The 27256-nt window shown below is 42.3% G+C and overlaps 4 protein-coding genes across 4 annotated transcripts in view; 3 read left to right on the top strand and 1 right to left on the bottom strand.

Annotated features, from left to right (window-relative positions):
• Positions 1-4877, top strand: part of LOC120024805 (chromodomain Y-like protein 2) — a 66957-nt gene extending 62080 nt beyond the window's left edge. The window contains exon 7 of the mRNA XM_038969133.1: positions 1461-4877. Coding sequence (XP_038825061.1) covers positions 1461-1619 — 159 coding nt within the window. The 3' untranslated portion in view covers positions 1620-4877. The remainder of the gene's footprint in view (positions 1-1460) is intronic.
• A 932-nt stretch (positions 4878-5809) lies between these two features.
• Positions 5810-8443, bottom strand: LOC120025024 (COX assembly mitochondrial protein 2 homolog). The gene is made up of 4 exons (XM_038969455.1): positions 8116-8443; positions 7305-7416; positions 6414-6485; positions 5810-6288 (listed from the first exon to the last, which is right to left on the bottom strand). The coding sequence occupies exons 2-4, from the start codon at positions 7383-7385 to the stop codon at positions 6205-6207; spliced, it is 237 nt and encodes a 78-aa protein (XP_038825383.1). The 5' UTR covers positions 7386-7416; positions 8116-8443; the 3' UTR covers positions 5810-6204.
• A 491-nt stretch (positions 8444-8934) lies between these two features.
• On the top strand, positions 8935-12460 carry LOC120025204 (centromere protein N-like). The gene is made up of 10 exons (XM_038969668.1): positions 8935-9199; positions 9387-9432; positions 9536-9595; positions 9764-9837; positions 9977-10150; positions 10267-10368; positions 10512-10566; positions 10706-10815; positions 10905-11028; positions 12078-12460. The coding sequence occupies exons 1-10, from the start codon at positions 9029-9031 to the stop codon at positions 12164-12166; spliced, it is 1005 nt and encodes a 334-aa protein (XP_038825596.1). The 5' UTR covers positions 8935-9028; the 3' UTR covers positions 12167-12460.
• A 303-nt stretch (positions 12461-12763) lies between these two features.
• Positions 12764-25866, top strand: LOC120025162 (ATM interactor-like). The gene is made up of 4 exons (XM_038969616.1): positions 12764-13001; positions 17958-18083; positions 18451-18650; positions 23140-25866. Exons 1-4 carry the CDS (start codon positions 12771-12773, stop codon positions 24941-24943), a joined length of 2361 nt encoding a protein of 786 aa, XP_038825544.1. The 5' UTR covers positions 12764-12770; the 3' UTR covers positions 24944-25866.
• The last annotated feature ends 1390 nt before the right edge of the window (positions 25867-27256 follow it).

Below are 27256 nucleotides of genomic sequence, written 5' to 3'. Positions count from 1 at the left end.
TATATTGACGCTTAGCTTGTTTGATTGCCGTGCGGAGGGAATAGCTACACTGTTTGTATTCGGTCATGTATTCGGTATGTGGTGAAAGAAATAAAAGCTGAAAGAAATATTTCTCTCCACTATTATTCTGACATTTCACATTCTTAAAATAAAGTGGTGATCCTAACTGACCTAAAACAGGGCATTTTTATTAGGATTAAATTTCAGGAATTGTGAAAAACTGAGTTTGAATGTATTTGGCTAAGGTGTATGTAAACTTCCGACTTCAACTGTGTATATACACCGTTCAAAAGTTTGGGGTCATAACATCAAATTGATCAGAAATACAGTGTAGACATTGTTAATGTTGTAAATTACTATTGTAGCTTTGTTAAAGAGTTCCCGCAAAACACCAGTCTCAACATCAACAGTGAAGAGGTGACTCCGGGATGCTGGCCTTCTAGGCAGAGTGCCTCTGTCCAGTGTCTGTGTTCTTTTGCCCATCTTAATCTTTTCTTTTTATTGGCCAGTTTGAGATATGGCTTTTTCTTTGCAACTCTGCCTAGAAGGCCAGCATCCCGGAGTCTCCTCTTCACTGTTGACGTTGAGACGGGTGTTTTGCGAGTACTATTTAATGAAGCTGCCAGTTGAGGACTTGTAAGCCGTCTGTTTCTCAAACTAGACACTCTAATGTACTTCTCCTCTTGCTCAGTTGTGTACCGGGGCCTCCCACTCCTCTTTCTATTCTGGTTAGAGGCAGGTTTGTGCTGTTCTGTGAAGGGAGTAGTACACAGCGTTCTACGAGATCTTCAGTTTCTTGGCAATTTCTCACATGGAATAGCCTTCATTTCTCAGAACAAGAATAGATCTTTCAGAAGAAAGATCTTTGTTTCTAGACATTTTGAGCCTGTAATCGAACCCACAAATGCTGATGCTCCAGATACTCAACTAGTCTAAAGAAGGCCAATTTTATTGCTTCTTTAATCAGGACAACAGTTTTCAGCTGTACTAACATAATTGCAAAAAGGTTTTCTAATGATCAATTAGCCTATTAAAACGATAAACTTGGATTAGCTAACACAACGTGCCATTGGAACACTGGAGTGATGGTTGCTGATAATGGGCCTATGTACGCCTATGTAGATATTCCATAAAAAATCAGCCGTTTCCAGCTACAATAGTCATTTACAACATTAACAATGTCTACACTGTATTTCTGATCAATTTGATGTTATTTTAACTGACAAAAAATTTGCTTTTCTTTCAAAAACAAGGACATTTCTAAGTGACCCCAAACTTTTGAAATGTTATGTAGTGTGTGTGTGTGTGTGTGTGTGTGCGTGCGTGCGTGCGCGTGCGTGCATGCTTGGGTTCTGTAACTAATAAAGTACAATGCTGCCAGATCAAGGGTGTGAAAATGAACTGCCTCGATCTATGAAGCAGGCCGCCTCTTACTCTCTGTTTGTCCCTGTGTGTGGAAGGTTCTGGAAGAGTCTAAATGCCTGATGCGGAGCATCCTGAAGTCGGTCCTGGAGGAGGTAAATGAGAAAGAGTGTCAGATGCTCAAACAGCTGTGGTGCTCCACCAAGGGACTGGAGGCGCTCTTCAGCTACCTGCAGAGCAAGGTGTATGATAACTGACCTCTCACCTCCACACACCTGCAGAACTATCTATGGGCCACGAGATCTGGTCTTCAGTTACCTACTGAGCAACATCCCTGAAGATATAGGGCTTTGATCTTCAATTACCAACAGTCTTCTTTAACAACCAGCAGAGCGCAGTTTGCCAGTCTCCGAGGCCTTATCTCCGCTCGTCAACATCTGGGCATGCAGAGCACCACCATTAATGGCTTTTTACCTTGGTCATCCCTCAACGTCCCTGCCTGTAAGATGAGCAAAGCATCAACTTCTGGAGAGGATTAATCTGTAGGATCAATTCTGCATTCATACTGGCCTGCTTGGAGTTCAGTTAACCCCTTCCAGAGGAAGCATTGACCTGGAACAGGAAGTCATGACAGTGAACAAGGCTCTTCAGGAAAATGGAGGCACAGTGGCAGAATGTGGTGTGAGTGCATGGAGGAAAAAGAGCTCTTCTGATGGCTAATGTCATTGTTCAATTATTTATTTGAAAATGTATTTAGATTTGATCCTAAATAGAAAAAAAGCATACCATGTGTATATATTTTCTATTAGTCTGCTGTTTGTTGTGTCTTTCTGTTTTGAGGTGAAGTGTCCTCCTGGGCTCTGAGGTGTAGTGAAAATCAAAGCTATGCTTGAGGTCAGAGTGGAACATAGATTTTCTCACCTTACATTGCAGTAACCCTGGCCAAAGAAGTAAATAATAATTTAAGTGAAACCTGTCCATTGAATTAGGTGTGGTGTAATAGGAGGGCCACTGGGGAAGAGTTAGAGGTAGGTCATGCCCAATGATACACACCCATAAGTGGGAAGTCACTGTGAATGGGCAGTGTTGACAGTGAACTCTTTCTGGATTTATATAGGCCGTTTTGTGATGCTCTTTTGGAAGTGTTTATTCAATTGCTTGTATTTGGTTTGTCAGTAAGGGTGTGTTTGACCTCTGATTGAATGTGAATATATAGAAGGGCCCTCTTTGACCACGACCAGCACTCCCATAGAGAACCAGAGCTGTCTGATGGCATCTTTTCATTAGAATGTGGAGACTGTCGATAGATCAAAAGGAGACCTCTCCCTGGGAAAGGGAGGAAAGCGAGAGAATGAGAGAGAGAGGGTGAGACATATGTGTCATCATTATTATATCAGCAGCAATATGTGCAGCGTCATCATTATCATCAAGGTACATATATGACATGTATTACAGTGCAAAGGTGTAGCGGGGGTGGTTTGCTTAACTACTCTTCTGTGTTGACTAACCTTGCCTGAGACCTGAAGACTTATTTTGTCTCCCAGAGCTAATGCCCGGCCTTTAGCTCAGTGGGCTACTGCAGTCTTAAATCGCGAAGACGACCAGGGTTTGATACCCGTTGATTATAAAGGCATGTATATTACATTGTGAAGAGTGTAGCTATGATATTTGGACAGATAATTATTTTGATATTACCTTGCAGTCGGTTATTAGTGAGACATTGTGTATTTTTGTAAAGCACAGAAAGATTATGTTTTGTCCCAAAGTAATCACTGCACTTTTCGTCTGTTGGCTGTCTGTGTTGTGAAGATGCAGTAGTAGTGCAGCTGAAGCAGATAATACCTGCATGTGATGATGGCTTTAGGAAATGGGAAATATATATCTACATATATTGTATGTATGGATATCTATTTTTGGTTTACCCAATAATGAAATGTGGTTTTGTGGAAATTGTTTTGTATCATTCAGGAAGTGGTGGGTTTTTGCAGTTGTACACATATATATGAACCATGTAGGTGTTATATGGTGTAACTATATGCATGTACAATATTGCAGATATGTGTGTTGCCTGTCAAAATACTTTACATTTCAGGGTATGTTTTGTATTGCCATAGTAAGCAATGTTAGAAATCTTGCACAATTATTATTTGTATTTATTTAAAGTTAGTGCTCAAGTTCCCCTTGGGGCTGCAGTGCCATAATGTTTCCCTTTCCCCTGAGGCATCTCTTTCTCTCTTATCTTCTGTTCCAGATATTCTCAGTAAATTGCTTTTTTCCCTAGATCTGCCCTGTGTGTTAGTAGTGACACAACAAACACACACAAAAAATGGTTAAATGTAGCAGAATTATTTTTAAAGGCTGTTGATAACCACTTTATGCAAAACTTTTAAACATTTAAAGTAATATTGCTATTAACAGCTCTGACAAATCAAAGCTCTATCAATTTCTAATCAACCATTCCCAATTATATTTGAATAACAATTTCCCTAATTCATTTATTATTTGCGTGTTGATCAGTGTATTGCTAAAGTATAGTGTAAGATTAAATGTATATTAATATATTCAAGATTTGAGTTTTGCCTGTACCTCTCCCCAACCTGGTCTCAGAGCATTTTGTATTATTCTGTATGTAAATTCATACACTCCATTTAGTATGATATGTTACGTATGGTATGTATTCATCTGTGGATGTCCATGAACCGTTTCGTATGATATGTTACGAATTTGCAAAATGTACAATATATTACGATTTGCTAAACGTATGATATTTTACAAATTCTAGCTAGGTGGTTAACATTAGCGATCTGGCTAATAGGGGTTAGTATTAAGGTTAGGGTTATGTTTAGGAGTTAGGTTAAAGGGTTATGGTTAGGGAAGGATTAGCTAACTTGCTAAGTAGTTGCAAACTAGCTAAAAAGTAGTAGGTATAGTTACTAATTAGCTAAAATGCTAAACTTGGTCATGATGAGATTTGAACTCGCAACCTTTAGGTTGCTAGACGTTCACGTTATACACCAACCCATCCACCCCAAATCAACTAGTTTTTGCCTTAAGTAACCATCTGTCTTATCTAGCCATAAAAAAAAAACATAAAATATCATACTAATTTGTGTCTTGGTTTACATTTACTTTGCTACGTATAGTCTGAGACCAGGCTGCTCTCCCAGGACCCAAATAGAGAAACATTGTGTTTGAATGATGCATTTGAATAATTTGAAGTAAAACATGTATAATTCATTTGTTGAGGACTTACCCTTGAATATTATGCCCGGCCCTGTAAGCCATGTGTTTAGGTTTGGTTTCTAAAATCCTATCATCTCTCATATGATGTTTCTTTGCATCTTCCAAGCATTTACAAACGTATAGCATGTTGACTTTCTACTCCTTTCTCTAGTCTAAAATCACACCTCGGGGTGCCTTAGAAGTTGTATCTTTTGTCTGTAGGATGCTGTATCCATACGTTGTGAGAGTTTGGGGGTCGAGCTGCTTTGAATAAACTATGACATTAATTTAAACATGGTGTTTTTGTCGTGTGTTTAAAAACGGTTTTGTTCCTACTTAGTCATCACGCCTACAAACTTTATTTTTGTTTGCTGCATTTGTATAGTATCAATGTCCTTGTTTGGATAAAAGCACACATCATTTGGATCAGATAAATATATTGTAGGCCAAACTAAAAGAGCATCCATCTGTCCTTGGGCTCCTCTCTACTGAAACACACCACATAAAATAAACATGAATGGGTTGCTCCTCTATGGCACTCACTATAACCCTCTTCAGCATTCTTTTCACCGTCACTCTGCTTTCCAGAAATGACTGGGGGCCTAATGCTAAACCGCTGTGAGTCATCCGGACAGGAAAAGGAGGGGGGATGTTTGCTCTGAATGAAATATTACAATGTTCCACACAATTACCTAGTGGCATTCATTCAGGATTTAGGCAATACCAACCATGGCTGTGTCTCTGTAGCGTTTCATTCTGCATAATTAAGATCTAATGGTCACTTAACATTTACAAAGTGCATGTTATTCCTAGTGCTAACTGCTGTATAGATGGTCATTGTATTATGTTTCTCTGGAAGATCCACTGATCTTATGGATGTCCAGATGCTTCCCCTCTGTGTTCTGACACACAAACACACTGGGTGGGAGCCAGACTATTCGTTTGACTGAAGTGCCAGACCAATAACAATCAACCACAGCTGAGAATAGCCCTCAGGTGAGTCAAAACGGCCTGCTCTGAAAAGGCCTTATTTACTGTGATAACAAATGCAGTGGATTGTTCAGGCTGAATGGGAGCTGGATATGAACAACCCTCTTAGGCATCTGTTGAGGACTTGGGTGAATAAGGCTGTGAGTATGACACTGACACATTCGTAAATGCTAAGAGCTTTCACATATAAGTAAAGTATTGGTTAACTACCCATATGAAAATAACATCAAGGCAATTCTGTGTTTTGGTCAACTTTATTCAATAGAAATCCAGTGTTCATTCATCATTGTCATTCCCCAGTCAGAAACTCAGACAATTTAAAACAATTATTTTGTTAAGTACTTTAAATATGTAATCAACCATGATAGCAGTCCTCAAAACAGACCCCCCCCCACACACACACACACACAAGCTCTGATCACTGAGTAGCGAAATGATCATCCACCACTGTCTATGACAATCCACCCCACCCAACACACATACTGAAACCAACATTATGAGAGACCTCTTGTGGCCAGATGTCCAGGCAGTAAAGTAGGCTTCTCATGGTAGATCCCAGTAAGTTCCAAGTCCTCCAATACCCAGTTCCTGTGCCCCTTCCTGGAGCATCGGCTCAGCCAGTACTGCCATTCAGAAGTCTTCCTTAGGGCCGTCTTTCAGCCTCTGTCTCATCTCTTTAGCATGCTGTTTGCTTTTCTCCCTCTTTGCAATTCGCTGTTGATCAGAAAGAGAAACATTGTTGAAAATACCAAAGTGCTCCCATCAATGAGATATGACAATAGTAGGCATCTGGTGTGGCATCCCTTTAGAATTAAAACCAAATTGCTGGTAGTTCTCACCTCATTCTTCAAACAAGACCTCATGGCACGGTCCATATCATTGCAATGGCCAAAGAACTTCTTGACATTGTGCTGAGGATGAGACATTACAACATGTTTTTGACAGGTAAGAGTGTAGCTATACTTGACTGCTCCTACACATTAGTTTAGAACAGCTACATTGTAGAGCAACACAGTAGATCTTACAGGTGGAGGTCTATGTGGGACATGTTCTTAGATGCTGTTGAGTCGTTCCACCTCGAAAAGCCTCTGAAATCGTTTCTGTAGTTAAACGTATTAGATTAACAAAATGGATAAAAGTGTGCGGTAGCAGTAGCAGGAACAGCGGCATCTAGTGTGCAAAACCTCGTACTTTCACACTAATTTATGGTAAATAATGCAAGAGACTTCAATGGATAACTTCTCTAAACGGGGAAAAACCATCACCAGATTCCCAGGGAATACAATACAAAGCGTGAAGAAGCAATACGCCAAGCCACAGCTCCATACTACTTCTGAGACACATAAAACTGATACTGTATACTGGTTGTTGGGGTGGGATTGGCCTGGGGTGTGGTGGGTCGGTGAGTGGCTTTGACCATTTTCTTGGATTCCTTATGCCTTTACGCAATGGTAGGAAGAAGTTTGATCCAAATTGAATGTTGGGTACTATATTTGTTGAATATTATGTGAATCCTATAAATTAAAAGATCCTATTTAGGAGCAATCAATTAGCTTAATTTCTCAGAGATCAAATACATTTCAAAAAATAATATTTCAGGAATGCTAATCTTATCTGGTTCTACTACAGAAACGATTTCAGAACAATCTGAGATGGTGGGTGTAAAGGCTTGCTGAAATGACATGGAATGACCCAGTCTATGGTTCTCAGGTAAGTATACAATATCTTACCTCCGTGTGGCACTGCTTCAGTAGGTTTATCAGTATGTTGCACTCATCCATGTGCAGGTGAGGCGACAGATCAGAGTGCATTCTGAGTTAAGGGCTTACCACTCCAACAATACTGGAAAGACAAACAATACCCACCATGTTTGTGACTACAATGTATACTGAAAATTACTATTTAACTATTTGGGTTTGTGTAATGAGTGTCTACTCGAAATTATACTCCATCCACCCAGTCCCTCTCCATCCTGCAAACTCATGGTGATGATCCGTTTTCTGTTTACACTTACCTGCAATGAGAGAGATAAGATGTGTAAAACACAGGTGGGCAGGTTAAAACTAATACAGGTATAGCTAAAGACAATAATAGTATTGCCTATATGGGTTAATGAAGGACAGAATACCAGACACAATGATGAGTGGCTATTGTCATAAGAGCCCATTCTTACATCCTGATTCGTCTCAAAGCTGTGATTGCTGAAAAGTGATTTCAGCCTCTACTGTAACAAGTAGGCTAGCAGTGGCAGCGTTGTTATTGAGTCATAAAGTTGTGGTTGTATGGAGATGGACTTTGTTACATATTCAGAGACCAGTTGAAATAGACTCAAATGTGTATGCAGCAAAGGGGCCAAGGAAACAAAAATTGTTACATTGAATGATACTAGCTAGCTAGTTACAGACTGTTCCAGCTATAGTGCTACTCACACACTGGTAGCTAGTACTGTAACATAGCTAAACTGTAACAAAATATACTGGAATGTGGAATTACCTTAAAGCTGTGAATAGAATAAGGTAGCTAATTGAATAAAGATATTACCAGTTCAGTTGGGATATCATTGATATCTATCTTCCGGGAATATAATATATCGTTGATCGCAAGTTGACCAAATGTCGCTAGCTGCCAGTGGCTAGTAGTAGCGAAAAATACCACTTGAGCAAATGCAACGTTCTTTCAACCCCTTGTTTTAACTCCTATTACTGCCAGGTTACTGTCGATGTATTTACATCTAGCTAGCTACTGTACAAATCTTGAAAAATGTGTTTAACAATTCAGACATAGCATTCGATTGTAAACCTAGTTATTTATTTGATAAAAGGAAGACATGATGGTAGCAGGGTGGCTATCTACATTTCTCTCAATCTTTCGTAAAGGCAAAGGACTACACTCTGATTGACATTACAGTAGCAAATCAACACCCGCTCCCGTTGGATGGTGGTCCAATCACATTAATCACATTCCCTCAATTGCACACAGCAAATAACTCCAGTCATTGCAGGACTGGAACATAAAACACATTATATTACATATTTATGTACGATTGTAGTATGTATGCATTATAGCTATATCATCTATATGTAATTCATCCTAAGCACTGTGCATCTATGCCTCTCCAGCAGACGGCGCCATCGCATATTGCAGTGGAAAGACGAATACATTTTTACGAAACAAAATCTCAGATGTCAGTTTTCTATTTATTTTGTTTTTACACGTTTTTGATTTAATTTAGCACAATCTTAAACCACATTTACTAACATCTAACACCTTTAAAGCATGTGAATATGTGGAAAACGTTATCTGAAGAGGAAATTACGAAACAGGAAGTGTGACCCACCAAATGAATCCGATTGGTTGACTCGTTCGGCGGTTTGTTTTGGATTTGCGTGTCTGCTGTTAGCTTGCTTTCTAATGCGTTTTAAGGGTTTAATTGGTTAAAACATCGATTTTAAGCATGGATGACTCTACAAAGCGTTTATTACAACGTCTGATGCGACGAATCCCTTCTCAAATGCTCCAGACAATTCTTGACAAGTGGGCTCATCTATCAAGAGAGGACCTGCATTCGCTTGACTTCACACAACCAAAATGGGTGTTGACGGAACATCTACTGGCTCTCTGTGAGGTAGATGTAGCGGCTTAACTATACAGTTAACGTTACCTATCTAACTAGCGTTCTAGTGATGTTCTCTTTAGCTAATTTGTTAATTACATCTAACTCACTTTAACAGTTCATCATGGGCTAAGTGTAATCCACATTTTTTGTTATACAATCAACCCTTTCTGATATATTCTACTTGTATCTTTCCCAGGAGAATGGCTTGAGAGTGAAACACATCACAGAACTCGAAATGATCTGTAAGTGTTATCTGACCGTGTGAATTAACTAATTCCCCCCTCAGTAGCTAATGGTCTACTTAGTTGTCAGTAATAGATAATACATTTCACCAATGCTTTCCAGATATCATTGAGAATCCGAACCAGGGAATGTGGCATGGCTTCCAGCTCCTTGATGCAGAGGGTAAATGAAAGTCTCCAATACCTTGCTGTACATTTATTATTTAAGTGCTTTCACTGACACTCACAAAGTTCCATTTGAAAATGGACCCTAATCAATATTAGAGTTCCAAGGTATTAGAGGTAGCCTAATCAGCATTACTGTTCATTTCAAGTATATTTTTCTTCACAGAGGATGCACCATCCATTGAGCTGACACAGTTCAAGGAACAGTTCAAGGCCAACCTCACAGAGCTCATCAGCCATGTATGTATGACTTCCAGCTTTTATATGCTTGGTAGAAAAGACAGAACTAACATTCATTAAAATGGCTTGTAATGTCCCTCAATTGCTGTGCTTGCATGTGCCATCTCAGTCAATGCCTGTGTTTGTCTTTCCTTCCAAGGTGTCTATTAAAATAAAGAAACACACAGATGAGGCCATATGGATACGTGTTGCCTGGGGGGACAACTTCACAAAGCCTTACCACCTTAAACCCACATACGTTGTCCACCATCTTCAGACCCCTTATGTCTTTGTGACCGGCGTGACTTCAAAGCATAAGCCTCTTTTAAACCAGGCAAGGATGCTTTTTAAATTGCCCCTGGGGGGATTCATAACGTCATATTGCAATGCTTTGAATTCTGTTTCTATGGTCTGTATCGCCTGTTAAACAGACTGAGTTCTGTCATACAGGCCTTGGTTCTGGCCACCAGATATAGCTCTATGAAGGACGCTCACCTCAGTGGACGGAACCTCACCGCCATCAGAGACCTACTGATGAGGCAGTACCAACAGGTACTGCCCAATGTCCCCAATGACAGGACACGGGCCATATAAAAGCCTTTATCATGACCACCCCACTGCTTACTGCTAACAAAGAAAGCCTATAGAACTAACTATAGAGATTCTGTGTTCTGCACCTTTTCCTTCATTCATAGGTGTTCCCCACCAAACATCCAAAACCTCTTCAGGAAAAGAATCCTGTCCCTAGAAGTATGTTTTGTTGTCTGCTTATAAAATACAATTGTAATGTATACATGAACAGAATCATGGTGACAACCACAACAAATTAGATATCAATAGAATATTGATTTAGAATGTCAGTGAAACACAAACTATTTTCTCATTTTAGACCCTAATATAGAGAAAGAACAGGCTGAGAATACAGAGAACCGACTTCAGATGGCCTGTGAGGCGTTCGGCGATGGGACACTACCTCAACTGCAAAAAGCTGTCTACAAGGTGCAAGAAGTTGGAACTATGGTTGTTTACGAAAAGCTTTCTCCTCATGTGCCTGCTGTGTGTGACAATGTATTCTGCTCTCTTCTCAGCTAGAGACCAAATTCCGAGATAACTCTAACAAGACGTTGACAGGCAGAGAAGAGCCCTTCAGAGGAGTGGTGGAGTTTGCCAGCACCAACCTCCTAGAGTCACTCAGGCACTGTGTGTCCTCAGGTACAGTATCTATATGTCTAGGGCTGGGCTTTGTTTAATATCCCCTTTAATCTCTGTCAATGGGAAGAGCCACATCTTCTAGTTTTAGGCTAGGCAAGTCAGTTAAGAACAAAGTCTTATTTACAATGACTGCCTACCCCGGCCAAACCCTAACGATGCTGGGCCAATTGTGCGCCTCCCTATGGGACTCCCAATCATGGCCGGTTGTGATACAGCCTGGAATCGAACCAGGGTCTGTAGTGACTCCTCTAGCACTGAGATGCAGTGCCTTAGACTGTTAAGCCACTCAGGAGCCCTGTTAGAGCTGCAGAGACACAAAATGATGAACGCTCGCTCTCTCTCTCTGCACTCTGTTCCATACCCTCAGGTTGAGAAGTCAAGTCTTCCAGGTGAATGCTCAGCATTATAACGTTTTATTTGATGTGGTTTTAGTTAGTTAACTGCTCAAATATGGCTCCACTTCTTTATTCAATTCTGTCCATGGCCACAAGGGGGCAGAGGAACCATGACAGACTTTCATTGTGTCCATCTCATTCTCCAGACAGATGTGCTGAGTTGTTTGATGCTTTTCGGAGGGTCTGCTATTGAGTGAGTGGATTCGATTAGACTGAACCGGGGTGAACCAGGCTATGGCCAGTCACATGACCGGCTAAAACCGGTGAGGGCAGAGTACCCTGCCCAAATTGAACAGTAATATGCGCAACCTGGTCATATTGTCAACAATGCAGCATGATGGATCATTCAGAAACATACATTTTTATGGAAAAGACATGTTGTATGTTCAAATTTTCAAACTAGCTTTCTTTGGGATGTTAGATAGTGATTTATCAATAGCAAACACTTGTGAAGGTGAACATGAAATCCTAACTCATTACTCCATGTGTTACGTCACTTTTGTTTCGTGCGGGGCACCCGGCTCATGCCAGATAAGCTGCCCAGTTATTTTTTTTAAACGAATGCAATCACTTTTAACCCTGTGTAAACTCGGCCTACCCCGTGGACAGGGTAGGCAAAAACGAATCCCCTCAGTAATTGCTTGTGTTTTACAGGTATGGCGTCAACTCCAGTCACCCCTCTTCTCTCATCTATCACACAGAAAGGGAGAAACTATTTTGTTATCACAGACAAAGGAGTTTAAATCAAGTTTAACTATAAGATCTACCAGAACAAGTAGTGTATATTTGTATTGAATGTGTTAACATTTTATGGGGTTCAACATATATTTTTTAGAACACATTGTTTACCCATTCACTCTGTTTCAGAATAAATAAATTGACATGTAACCTGTTTTGTTATATTTTATGTAATTTGTTTCACTTATTTTGTATGAACAAATAAAACATTTCTGCAATTATGTTGATGTGCAGTTGTGCACTTTTCAGTTGTATGCTGAGTCCTTCACCCAAGTGTTGATAAGAATAATATTTGTTATTGTTTCTCAATTAATATACTACAATCTGTACTCTAATAAATGTTATTGGATGGATAAAAAAAAAACGTGTTACTTGAGTAGTGTACAGCAAATATGTAATATATCATAGAAGTAGCTACAATATTGCCACTTGCCACCACTCTGATGTTGCCAGGACGCTTGTGTGGGAGTGGCTGGCTGTTGCTAAAAAAAAAAGGTCTCCCGGAAGTGGACGAGTCCTCGTATTTTCCGGACCATATTTTCCTGGCTTGTTTGCAGCAGTGTTTCTGCTGCTGAGGAGCAGTTGGTTTGGTGACTTGTCAACAGAAACATGGCTGCCTCTGCGTCCGGGAAAGCATACCGAAACGATAACGCTTCTATGGGCAGTCAAAAATGCACCGAAGAGCCCCCCGCACAGACGCGGGAGATTATTAAACCGTCTATCATGGAGCTCACCAAAGAAGTGCGGACCAATATCCTATGTACGGTGGAAGGATGTGGCAAGATTCTACCGAACACGCCGGCCCTGAACATGCATCTCGTGAAGTCCCACAGAGTAAAGGTAGCTAGTTTGTTAGCCTCTTTGCAAGCTAACCAAAGGGGCTACTGACATATTCCAACACGTCTTTCTATTTTTCAATTTATGATGCTAGTATCGCTAGCTAGTTAGAGGCATGTTTATTGGGAAACCGGCAAGTCATCGTGCACTGTTTGAGGCCAGTTATTTGAAGTTGGCTAGCTACAACTGTAAATGGCTGATAACGTTATTTTGTTACTATTGTGAAACATTGCGTAAAGCATTGCAACTATCATCCCAGGCTAGGGTCATGGCTGTATGAGACAGATTATCCTGGCTAATGTTAAATTAAGTAGCTTTCTTGTACTGCTTTGTCAGCCATACAAATGTATTATCTGTTCAAACCCACACGGTTAGATGCGCACAATAATACGAACATTTTGGATATTCAGATTAATATAATAGTTCGTTTAAAACGTTTACATGCTTTGCAAGAACAACGATTTCAGTAATAATCCTGTTTACATAAACACATCTGAAATTATGCTAATGATGGGACTTTTGATAAATAAATAATAAAAATAAACGTTCTACCACAGTGACCATGTTATATTTGAGAATACGATTTGATATTGAGTTAGGACATACAAACATATGTGAAAAGATGCATACTTTAAGTTTTTCCGAACTCTCGCTTGAGGGAGACTTGCGCAGATCAAATACGCCGCTGGACCGCGGATTAAACTGTTTACGTGCCTTAATTCGAAGGTTGCTCCGAAAACCAGGTGTTTTAATCGGTTTACTTCGATTATGACCGTACGCCGATTTAAAATAAGCAGAGTGAGGTGTTTAAATGACTAATGCCATACTCAGTTTAATATCAAATTATTAGTGTGCATGTAAATATACTTGTCTCCATGCCCACAGCCTAACTTTGTAATATTGTTGAGCCATTTTGTTTTCTAGAAGTTGATGGAAATTTGAGCAATTAAATAACCCTCAGTGAATTAATGTTTATATGGCTGAAGAAGATGGGCTAAGCCCAAGATGTGCAATCAAATCAGTCTGACTAATGTCACACTGTCTTTAGCCTAAATATGAATACTGGCTACAGTAAAGGTCTTGGAGACAATGGTCCTCCTCTTTAACTGAAATGTATGCAATGTCCTCGCCTAGTCTTGCTGCCCTGTGGGAGTCCCAGTGATTCCAGTTTCCCCCAAATGAATGCTGTTCTCTGCTGGGATCTAGCTGTCTTTGTCTTGCTACAGACTGAGCTCTTTGGAAGAAAAGGTGAATGTTTGAATTTGAATTAGGTCTGAAAAGCACTTCATGCACCTCAAGTGCTAACTGTTCTCAATATTGAACTAATTCAACTGGGCCTAATGCAGGAGAATGAGAGATGGAGGAGAAAATACATTGTGCAGCAGTTCATGAAGGAAACATAATGTCAATCTGAACAAAATTGTGTTAAGTGAGCATAGTCTTAGATGTCTATGACTGTGTGAAAGGGCTGACAGTAGAGGCAACTATACCCTTGCTTTCGAGAACCCAAGGCATTATCGCAAAGGTTCCCCGCTATAAGCACCGCTTACCGGTGGGAGCATGTGACTACAATCCCAACGCTCTGTTTTAACGTTTAGAAACGTCAGTTATTGCTTGCGATAAGTTCCTTATGTTTTGAAAACCGTATCTTTCATTTCAATTAGAAATAATCTTTCAATTAAATGCATTTACTGTAGCAGGTTTGCACAGATCCATACGATCACAAACGACACTTCCTCCTCAGTTACCTTACACACAGATGTTCGAGCAGGCTAGATAGCTAGTTAGCACAGGTGGTCGCATCTGTCTTCCGTATACAAGCGCTGTAACATGGAGCTATGGCCGCGTGGGAACACTAACCATTTAAAGGTGTGTAGTAATTTAACCTTAGTTTTTTTTAACGATCTCTCACTGATATGAAATATTTGTTACTTATGTCTCCAAAATCATATCGCAAGCAATGCGTATTAACATTCAGAATTAGCGTCAGGGCTCTTAAAACATCATATGGCTGCAATCCCGTTAATGGGATGATATGACAACAGCCAGTGAAAGTGCAGGGCGCCAAATACAAACAACAGAAATCTCATAATTAAAATTCTTCAAACATACATGTATCTTATACCATTTTAAAGGTAAACTTGTTAATCCCACCAAAGTGTCCGATTTCATATATGCTTTACAGCGAAAGCACCACAAACGATTATGTTAGGTCACCGCAAAATCACAGAAAAACACAGCTATTTTTCCAGCCAAAGACAGGAGTCACAAAAAGCAGAAATAGAGATAAAATGAATAACTAACCTTTGATCTTCATCAGATGACACTCATAGGACTTCATGTTACACAATACATATATGTTTTGTTCGATTAAGTTCATATTTATATCCAAAAACCTCAGTTTACATTGGCGCCATGTTCAGAAATGCCTCCAAAATATCCGGAGAAATTGCAGAGAGCCACGTCAAATAACAGAAATACTCATCATAAACTTTGATGAAAGATACATGTTTTACATAGAATTAAAGATGCACTTGTTCTTAATGCAACCGATGTGTCAGATTTAAAAAATCTTTACGGCAAAACACAATATTCAATCATGTGAGAACAGCGTTCAGCCACAAAAGGAAGCCATACAGTTACCCGCCAAATTGTGCAGTCAACAAAACTCATAAAAAGCATTATAAATCTTCACTTACCTTTGCTGATCTTCGTCGGAATCCACTTCCACAAGAAATGTTTGTTTTGTTCGGTAATGTCCATCATTTATGTCCAAGTAGCTACTTTTGTTAGCGCGTTTAGTACACAAATCCAAACGCTCGTGCAGGTCCCGCCGAACGTCGGAAGAAAATTTCCAAATGTTATATTACAGGTCGAAGAAACTTGTCCAACTAAGTATAGAATTAATCTTTAGGATGTTGTTATCATAAATATTCAATAACGTTCCAACCTGGAGAATTCCTTTGTGTCTATAGAAGTAATGGAACGCAAGTCGATATCATGTGGAATGCGCGTGACCAGGACCTGGCTCTCTGCCAGACCACTGACTCATTCCCCTCTCATTCAGCCCCACATCACAGTAGAAGCTTCATTCAAGGTTCTACAGACTGTTGACATCTAGTGGAAGTCGTAGGAAGTGCAAACAGATTCATATCCTACTGTGTTTTCAATAGGCGATGAGTTGAAAATCGACCAACCTCAGATTTCTCACTTCCTGGTTGGATTTCTTCTCAGGTTTTTGCCTGCCATATGAGTTCTGTTATACTCACATACATAATTCAAACAGTTTTAGAAACTTCAGAGTGTTTTCTATCCAATACTAATACTAATAATAATTTGCATATATTAGCAACTATGACTGAGGAGCAGGCCGTTTACTCTACATCTCTGTGCACCTTTCATCCAAGCTACTCAATACTGCCCCCGCAGCCATAAGAAGTTAACAAAACTCCCCCGGCCAGAAGATGCCTTCATAAATAGACACTAAAGGTAGTTATTGGCTAACGCTACCCAACCGGAGTCAACAGGCCAGGAAAGCACAGGCTGCTTACTGTGCCTCCGCTGTTACGCACTGGCCAGGCTTGTTCTGTTTTATTCATTGATGCAGAAAGAGAGATGATTTGGGTTATAACACGGTTGTCGCTGCACACTCACTGTGCCTTAGCTCGGCTGAACTGCCGTATCACATTTGCTGGCCAACTGCTGGATGTGTGTGTAACACGGCAATCAATTTAATTTCACACACTTCCGAACATTACAAATCGTACTCAAATAATAGCCTTCTGTACTAGGCAGGCTGTAGTGTTAGACTAGTCACACTTCCTGTGTAATGGCTGTATGGAAGGTGTCAGTGAGTCACTTAACATGTTTAACTCGCATGTTAAACATTTTGATGACCTGACTCCTCGATGTAGCCTACTGACATATTTTCAGTTTGCATTTCCTAGCTGCGATGCTGCTCAGCAGACCCTACCCAAGCTGTCTTGTAGCAGACAGAAACAAAGCTAACTCTGCCCTGCCTGACTGTATCACCGTCTGTGGTCTTTCTGCTGGGAAGGGACATAATAGTGTCATGGAGAGCAGCTCAGGGACTGTGCTCTGGCCTAGAACAGACCGTCTGAATGTTAACCTGCTCATCTGCTGCTGCAAGACACCAGTGAGTCCATCTGCTGCTGCAAGTAGCCTATGCAGAACTGTATGCCTCTGACGTAACCTTTACAATAATATAAGATACACTGTGTCTGTTTACTGTGAAGACAGATCATTTTAGCACTATGCAGGATGTTTATGTATATTAGCCTAACTTACATCAAAACGTCTCTTTTACTAGTACTGTACCAATGACACAGTAGATGTAGCCTGCTAGGTGACCTTGGCCAGTGAAATACTGCAGTGCTAGTAATGATGGTTAGGCTGTACACACGGGTCGATGCTGAGGTCTATCTGTGGCCTATGAGTCATACCAAGCTCTGTGTCTGCTGTACTCTTACATAAGCATCATGCTGTTGTTCATTGAGTTAATACAATGTGCTGCTGACAGCTGCTTCAGCACGGCTATCTGGAGACTGCCAGGAGTGTGGAGTGATGTAGCACACTGGAAAGCACAAACTCCATGTGCTGTTAAACTAATACCTTTCATCTGAACCTCTTTAAAGTCATAGATGTGGACCCTCCATCTTGACGACCTTTGTCTGTGTATTTGCCATTCGCATGGTTTTCTACACAGGATAATTGGCGTGTCCATCGGCTGGATGTTTTCGAGAGAGGGGATTTTAGTCTCTCTCTAACTAAAGTATAACTAATGCCTAGCCTTTAGCTCAGCGGTCTTGAGAGTTGTGCTGATGGCCTACCTTTCTAAATGTGGTTGGTTAGCCTACATTATTTCACTGCTGATAGATGACACTAAATCTTAAGCCTATAGTATCACAATCTAATCATTCATCCTCTCTCCCTCCATAGGACGGTCTTGTCAACCCCACCATCAGGAAGGACATGAAGGGTTCCCAGAAGCTCTATTGTTGTCCCATAGAGGGCTGTCCGCGAGGCCCCAACAGACCCTTCTCCCAGTTTTCCCTGGTTAAACAGGTACCACATCCCTACAGTCAGTCTAAGATCTGTATATTGCCAGAGATAGCCTGACTGAAACCACCTGAGTTAGACTCATGCGGATTGTCGAATGAAATGACTGAGACAGACATTTCCTCCTGGGTTTTCCCCTAATCACTTTCCAGTCCTGCTTTGGATCTACCCTGAGATCCTCATGGTGGATGGGAATTGTAAATGATTGGAAAGTGTGTCTAATAATTGTCTCAATAGAGAGGCTTTTGAAGTATAACTAGGAAGTTGGAATTGGTGAATAAGAAGGGAATAATACATTCCTTTATTATATTTTTCCAGTTCATGTAACAAGTAACCTCCTCTCATAGCCCTATGTATATTCTGCTCTATCCAGCACTTTATGAAAATGCACGCAGAGAAGAAGCACAAGTGTTCCAAGTGCAACAACGGCTACAGCACAGAGTGGGACCTGAGGCGCCACATAGAGGACTGTGGGAGGACCTACCGCTGCACGTGTGGCTGCCCCTACGCCAGCAGAGCAGCGCTACTGTCACATATCTACAGGACCGGCCACGAGGTCCCCACAGAACACAGGTAGTGTACAAAACATTAGGAACATGTACTCTTTCCATGACATAGCTTTTACCTGGTCAGTCTATGATCCCTTATTGACGTCACTTTTTAAATCCACTTCAATCAATGTAGATGAAGGGGGGGGAGACAGGTTAAAAAAAATATTTTTAAGCCTTGAGACAATTGAGACATGGATTGTGTATGTGTGCCATTCAGAGGGTGAATGGGCAAGACAAAATACTGAAGTGGTTTTGAACAGGGTATGGTAGTAGGTGTCAGGCACACCGGTCTGTGTCAAGAACTGCAATGTTGCTGGGTTTTTCATGCTCAACAGTTTCCTGTGTGTATCAAGAATGGTTCACCACCCAAAGGACATTCAGCCAACTTTTGTTTTTATATATATATTTTTTTCACCTTTATTTAACCAGGTAGGCTAGTTGAGAACAAGTTCTCATTTACAATTGCGACCTGGCCAAGATAAAGCAAAGCAGTTCGACACATACAACAACACAGAGTTACACATGGAGTAAAACAAACATACAGTCAATAATACAGTAGGAAAAAAATAAGTATATACAATGTGAGCAAATGAGGTGAGATAAGGGAGGTAAAGGCAAAAGAAAGGCCATGGTGGCAAAGTAAATACAATATAGCAAGTAAAACACTGGAATGGTAGATTTGCAGTGGAAGAATGTGCAAAGTAAATATAGAAATAATGGGGTGCAAAGGAGCAAAATAAATAAATACAGTAGGGGGAGAGGTAGTTGTTTGGGCTAAAGTATAGATGGGCTATGTACAGGTACAGTAATCTGTGAGCTTCTCTGACAGCTGGTGCTTAAAGCTAGTGAGGGAGATAAGGGTTTCCAGTTTCAGAGATTTTTGTAGTTCATTCCAGTCATTGGCAGCAGAGAACTGTAAGGAGAGGCGGCCAAAGGAAGAATTGGTTTTGGGGGTGACCAGAGAGATATACCTGCTGGAGCGCTTGCTACAGGTGGGTGCTGCTATGGTGACCAGCGAGCTGAGATAAGGGGGGACTTTACCTAGCAGGGTCTTGTAGATGACCTGGAGCCAGTGGGTTTGGCGACGAGTATGAAGCGAGGGCCAGCCAACGAGAGCGTACAGGTCGCAGTGGTGGGTAGTATATGGGGCTTTGGTGACAAAACGGATGGCACTGTGATAGACTGCATCCAATTTATTGAGTAGGGTATTGGAGGCTATTTTGTAAATGACATCGCCGAAGTCGAGGATTGGTAGGATGGTCAGTTTTACGAGGGTATGTTTGGCAGCATGGGTGAAGGATGCTTTGTTGCGAAATAGGAAGCCAATTCTAGATTTAACTTTGGATTGGAGATGTTTGATGTGAGTCTGGAAGGAGAGTTTACAGTCTAACCAAACACCTAGGTATTTGTAGTTGTCCACATATTCTAAGTCAGAACTGTCCAGAGTAGTGATGTTGGACGGGCGGGCAGGTGCAGGCAGCGATCGGTGGAAGAGCATGCATTTAGTTATACTTGTATTTAAGAGCAATTAGAGGCCACGGAATGAGAGTTGTATGGCATTGAAGCTCGTCTGGAGGGTTGTTAACAGTGTCCAAAGAAGGGCCAGAAGTATACAGAATGGTGTCGTATGCGTAGAGGTGGATCAGAGACTCACCAGCAGCAAGAGCGACATCATTGATGTATACAGAGAAGAGAGTCGGTCCAAGAATTGAACCCTGTGGCACGCCAGAGGCCCGGACAACAGGCCCTCCGATTTGACACACTGAACTCTATCAGAGAAGTAGTTGGTGAACCAGGCGAGCCAATCATTTGAGAAACCAAGGCTATCGAGTCTGCCGATGAGGATGTGGTGATTGACAGAGTCGAAAGCCTTGGCCAGGGCAATGAATACGGCTGCACAGTATTGTTTCTTATCGATGGCGGTTAGGATATCGTTTAGGACCTTGAGCGTGGCTGAGGTGCACCCATGACCATCTCTGAAACCAGATTGCATAGCGGAGAAGGTATGGTGGGATTCGAAATGGTCGGTAATCTGTTTGTTGACTTGGCTTTCGAAGACCTTAGAAAGGCAGGGTAGGACAGATATAGGTCTGTAGCAGTTTGGGTCAAGAGTGTCCCCCCCTTTGAAGAGGGGGATGACTGCATCTGCTTTCCAATATTTGGGAATCTCAGACGACACGAAAGAGAGGTTGAACAGGCTAGTAATAGGGGTTGCAACAATTTCGGCAGATCATTTTAGAAAGAAAGGGTCCAGATTGTCTAGCCCGGCTGATTTGTAGGGGTCCAGATTTTGCAGCTCTTTCAGAACATCAGCTGACTGGATTTGGGAGAAGGAGAAATGGGGAAGGCTTGGGCGAGTTGCTGTGTGGGGTGCAGTGCTGTTGACCGGGGTAGGGGTAGCCAGGTGGAAAGCATGGCCAGCCGTAGAAAAATGCTTATTGAAATTCTCAATTATAGTGGATTTATTGGTGGTGACAGTGTTTCCTGTCCTCGGTGCAGTGGGCAGCTGGGAGGAGGTGTTCTTATTCTCCATGGACTTTACAGTGTCCCAGAACTTTTTGGAGTTTGTGTTGCAGGAAGCAAATTTCTGCTTGAAAAAGCTAGCCTTGGCTTTTCTAACTGCCTGTGTATATTGGTTTCTAGCTTCCCTGAAAAGTTGCATATCACGGGGGCAGTTCGATGCTAATGTAGAACGCCATAGGATGTTTTTGTGTTGGTTAAGGGCAGTCAGGTCTGGAGAGAACCAAGGGCTATATCTGTTCCTGGTTCTACATTTCTTGTATGGGGCATGCTTATTTAAGATGGTGAGGAAGGCATTTAAAAAAAATAACCAGGCATCCTCTACTGACGGGATGAGATCAATATCCTTCCAGGATACCCCGGCCAGGTCGATTAGAAAGGCCTGCTCGCTGAAGTGTTTCAGGGAGCGTTTGACAGTGTTGAGTGGAGGTCGTTTGACCGCTGACCCATTACGGATGCAGCCAATGAGGCAGTGATCGCTGAGATCTTGGTTGAAAACAGCAGAGGTGTATTTAGAGGGCAAGTTGGTTAGGAGGATATCTATGAGGGTGCCCGTGTTTACGGCTTTGGGGTGGTACCTGGTAGGTTCATTGATAATTTGTGTGAGATTGAGGGCATCAAGTTTAGATTGTAGGATGGCTGGGGTGTTAAGCATGTTCCAGTTTAGGTCGCCTAGCAGCACGAGCTCTGAAGATAGATGGGGGGCAATCAGTTCACATATGGTGTCCAGAGCACAGCTGGGGGCAGAGGGGGGTCTATAACAGGCGGCAACGGTGAGAGACTTGTTTTTAGAGAGGTGGATTTGACACAACTGTGGGAAGCATTGTAGTGAACATGGGCCAACATCCCTGTGGAATGCTTTCGACACCTTGTTCTGCGAAATGAGGCTGTTCTGAGGGCAAAGGTGTAAGGTGTTCTTAATGTTTTGTTCACTCAGTGTGTACTGGATATCATACTGGAGGGCAGTGTTTCCATTAACAGGTTATTGACGGGGTTTGGCCAATTAAAAATATAAAATACACAAAAGCCGACAAATATAAGCATTGCCCAAGACATTGTCCAGCAAAAAACATCCTCCATAAATCACATTAGCTACGCATGGAGGTTGGTTCACGTCGTCTTTCAATGATCTCTCTACTTCCCTGTTTAACTGCCTGCCTGTCTGTCTTGAGCTCATGCTCTCACTAGCAGATTAGCATTGTATAACTGGAACTGGCCCACAAAATGTTCCCATGCCAGTCTGTGACACACCGCTGCATGCACATGACTCAGGGGAGAATTATGATTTTATTTTAAATGAATCTCCCTAAAATAGAATGTACGATAATGTCCACAAAGGAGGAATTCAAGAGATGAAATAATCGTGCTTCCCTACTCTTCCTCTAATCTACTGCCTGTTTCAGTAGTTGGCTCAAAAATGCTTGACTAACTAGCTACTGTACCAAGGATGGAGGTACAGACAAGTGGACAAATAATTAGACACTGAAACAGAGGATTTTGACAAGCCAGATGGACCGATTGAGACATGCATTGTGCAAGGAGCCAGCGTTCACTTGGTAGGCTATCCTTCCTCCTGCATATTGCAGTCACTTCCATGTGGTGTCATTGACTCGCCTTTAGGAGCACCCACTGCCATTAGTCTACACATGACATTCAAATGGGTTTCTATTAAATAAGTATTGTATTTGGTTGGACATGCTGTTGGAGGGGATTTAAAGATGGTGTGGACACGTGGTGGCAGAGGCTCAAAGTCTTCAAGTGTCATGCAGTTTATCCAGTAAACCATGTAATTATTCAATAACAGATCATGTTGGGACAAACGCCTGCATGCACAACGTGGCTTGAGAACAGACCTTGAATATGACTGCACAACGATTAAATGAGAATGCCGCCACTGCACCTTGCTTTTATTAGTGTTTGTCAAAGCTTTATAACTACCTACTGCTGTTTTGTCTGCTTGACGTATTCTCTCCTCTGCCCTGTGTTTGCAGGTATCCACCAGTGAAAAAGCGGAAGATGGAGAGACAGATAAATGGAGCAGAAAAAGTCAAGCCCACTGAATTCATGTGTCAGATTATAAAAACGGACAGAGAACTTTCAGAGGACTCCCTCCCTTCAGACAGGGTCTGCCACAACATCCCCCCTAAACACCTCCACAAACTCCTCCTACCCAAGCCTAAAGTGGCTCTGGTGAATTTCCCTGTGATGCAGCTGGCCCATCTCCCTGTCCTCCTCCCCTCCACAGAGAGCGGGGTTCTGAGGTCTGTGGTGCTGGCTGTGGACAGCCAGGGCTCCTTCAGCACCCTCCAACTCATGCCCCAGTCCATGGGGTCCGTGATGCCTCACCTGGACCCTAAGACCCTGGGCTTCAGGGGCAGCATGCCTGTCTCCCGCTCCAGTCTGGGGCCTGTCAGCATGGGGGTGCAGGTAAGTCTGGAGTCATTGGGCTCTGGCGATGACCTAGGAGGAACCAGGGGGAGCAATACCTCCACCAACATCCAGACAGACATCTCATACTTGTCCAGGATGCCTATGGGGGTCGGGGTGGGGACGGAGGTGTGCCCCGTTGGTGAGTCGTCAGTCTCATCGTGTTCTCAGACAGATATTAGTGTGAGTGCTCAGGTCCTGCTGCCGGTCAGTGTAGAGACCCAGACGTTCCCCTCTAAGGCCAAAGCCACCACCACCATCGGGGCGCAGACGGATACCCACACCCTCAACCAGCTGCCCTACCCCTATTCCTCCCCATCCCAGTCCCCCTACATTACCAAGCAGACTCAGACCAGACTCGCCCTGGCTGGGTCAGAAGAGAGGGCTCAGATGGACCAGGCCATCATGTGCTCAGACCTCTTCGACAGTTATTCCCTCAGCGTCTCAACACAGACGGCACTGACAGACGGACACTTCAGAACCCACGGTGTAGACGACCCCCTTCCCGGCGCCGGTAACGGTCTCTATGACGACGACAAGTCAGCAGGAGGCATGTGCTTTGGCGTGCAGACAGACAATCTCCAGTCGGGCAGCGTGGCGGACAACCAAACCCAGACCACCTTGGCTCTGTTCAACGACCTGGAGAATATCTTGTCAGGTCACTCTCTGTCCGGTCACCAGACGCAGATGGATTCTTCAACAGGCTGTGGGTCAGGTCTGGGCTCTGTTCAGGAACAGCACACGGGCATCGATTTTGACTTTGAGGAATTCCTGAACGCGGCCCACATCCAGACCCAGACGGAGGAGAGCGAGCTAAGCGGTCTGGGGGCTGACACGCCCCTGGAGGTCCTGGACATCCAAACCCAGACAGACTTCCTCCTCCTGGAGGGCCTGGTAAACAGTGAGGGGCCGGGCCGCAGCCAGGCCAGCGACCTGGAACTGGAGATGTTTGACACCCAGACCCAGACGGACCTCAACTTCCTGCTGAAAGCCGGAGGCCACATGCCCCTGGGCAACATTCTGCGCCAGTCCAGCTTCTCCATGAGCACAGAGTCCTCTGACACCGAGACACAGACCGACCTCCACCGACCTCTGACACCAACACCAAACTCCAACACCCTTCCCTCCGTGTCCCAGGGTGACCAGGCCAGGCTCTTGAGCAGCACGGAGACTCAGACGGTGACCGGCGCATCTTCTGAGGGCCTCGGAAACCTCTTCCTGACCAGCAACGAGACCCAGACAGTCATGGACGACTTTCTGTCAGCTGACATGGCCTGGAACATGGAGTCCCACTTCAGCTCGGTGGAGACGCAGACGTGTGAGGAGCTGTTTGCTCTCTTTCAGCACTCTGAGAAACCCAACAGCTGAATTACCACCCCCCACACACACCTCCTCAGCCCACACAATGGGTTTCTGGTTTCTGTCCAGGAGGTCCTGGGATCCTACTCATCATCCTCTACAGTCTATGTCCCTCTACTACTGGAGGTTTAGGTGTAGAAGTGAGCCTTCTTGAAGTCTTAGGACATTCTACAGAGGGGTAGCATGTCTAGGATAACATGTCCAGACTTCTCCCTCATGCTAGCTCAAAAGCACTTTATTATAGTTCATGGATATGATTTCCCATCCTTGTTTACATGTTTATTTGCACGTCTTACTACTTAAATATATATTTTGTCTGAAAAGCCAGTTTAGTCCGTTTACAACATTTTAAAAGTTGAGCACTAATGTTTGCTGTAAGAGAGTATGTAATGCCTGTTGAGCCTTTCCTTAATCATTCTGCTATTGAATGGCTTACGGCAGATTTGATGTGGCACAAATATACTAGTGAAACTCTAAAATAGTTGCCGCACTACCATTGTTGACATGTGATTGTGAAGTGCAGTCTTGTAGAATTGCCCTATTGTTACAGGGCCACCCACCTATAAGCTGGGTCACCACGTTAGCAGACTAGCCTGTCATGGTCTTTGACTTATTCATTAGCTGGCTGTAAGTGTATAGCAGCACAGTGTGCTGAAGTGATACAACACTGTCGAGAAACACTATGAGGATATAGCTACTCTCTAGTCACTGTGATTACATTGTGATTGTGTATGTCCACCACCATATACAGTGCCTTCAGAAAGTATTCACACCCCTTGACTTTTTCCACATTTTGTTGTTACAAAGTGGGATTAAGTGGAACAAAAAATGGAACATTTATGGAAAATATAACGAATATATCTTCATTAAATAAGTATTCAACCCCCTGAGTAAATACATGTTAGAATCACCTTTCGATTACAACTGTGAGTCTTTCTGGGTAAGTCTTTAAGAGATTTCCATACCTGGATTGTGCAACATTTGCCCATTTATTATTTTCTGAATTTTTCTAACTCTGTCAAATTGGTTGTTGATCATTGCTAGACAACCTTTTTTAGGTCTTGCCATAGCTTTTCAAGTGGATTTAAGTCAAAACTGTAACTCGGACATTCGGGAGCATTCACTGTCTTCTTGGTAAGCAACTCCAGTGTAGATTTGGCCTCGTGTTGTAGGTTATTGTCCTGTTGAAAGGTGAATTAATCTCCCAGTATCTGGTAGAAAGCAGACTGAACCAGGTTTTCCTATAGGATTTTGCCTGTGCTTAGCTCCACTACGTTTCTTTTCTATCCTCAAAAACTCCCCAGTCCTTAATGATTACAAGCATACCCATTTTGTATTGTGGAGTAACTACAATGTTGTTGAGCCATCCTCCGTTTTCTCCTATAACCGCCATTAAACTCTTAACTGTTTTATAGTCACCATTGGCCTCATGTTGAAGTACCTGTGCGGTTTCCTTCCTCTCCTGCAACTGAGTTAGGAATACACCATCCAAAGTGTAATTAATAACTTCACCATGCACAAAGGGATATTCAATGTCTGATTTATTTATGTTTACCCTTCTACCAATAGGTGCTCTTCTTTGCGAGGCATTGGAAAACCTCCCTGGTCTTTGTGGTTGAATCTGTGTTTGAAATTCACTGCTTGACTGAGGGACCTTACAGATAATTGTGTGGAGGATACAGAGATGAGGTAGTCATTTAAAAAACAAATCATGTTAAACACTTATTGTACACAGTGTGAGTCCATGCAACTTATGTGACTTGTTAAGCACAGTTTTACTCAATTTATTTAGGCTTGCCATAACAAAGGGGTTGAATACTTACAGACAAGACATTTCAGCTTTTCATTTCATATATTAATTTGTACAAATTTCCTAAAACATAATTCTACTTTGATATTATAGGGTATTGTTATAAGGCCAGTGACAAGTCTCAATTTAATCAAATTTAAATTCAGGCTGTAACACCATTTTTGGGGGGGAAAGGCAATGGGTGTGAATACTTTCTGAAGGTACTGTATAACAACCCCACTAAATGTTACTGAACATAAACTGACAATATTACAATTTCTATCAACATTTTCTTGAACTATACTCTAACGCCTAATGTATTGGTCAAAGCTAGCTGTTGGTATCATTACAATATGTTACCTCATTTGCACATGCACCCCATTCAAATTTCAAGAAACAGACAGTTGTTGTGACATTTTTATTGAATGTGAACTTTACAAGAGCTCTCCAAGGTTTGAGTATTTCTCCATGTTGGATTTTATGTTGGTGCCTTAAACCAAGTATTTTTCATTATGTATTTTGTTATGTTTCCA

The sequence above is a fragment of the Salvelinus namaycush genome, chromosome 30 (genome assembly GCF_016432855.1).
Source record: "Salvelinus namaycush isolate Seneca chromosome 30, SaNama_1.0, whole genome shotgun sequence".
NCBI lineage: Eukaryota > Metazoa > Chordata > Actinopteri > Salmoniformes > Salmonidae > Salvelinus > Salvelinus namaycush.
This window is presented reverse-complemented; position numbering and strand designations above follow the sequence as displayed.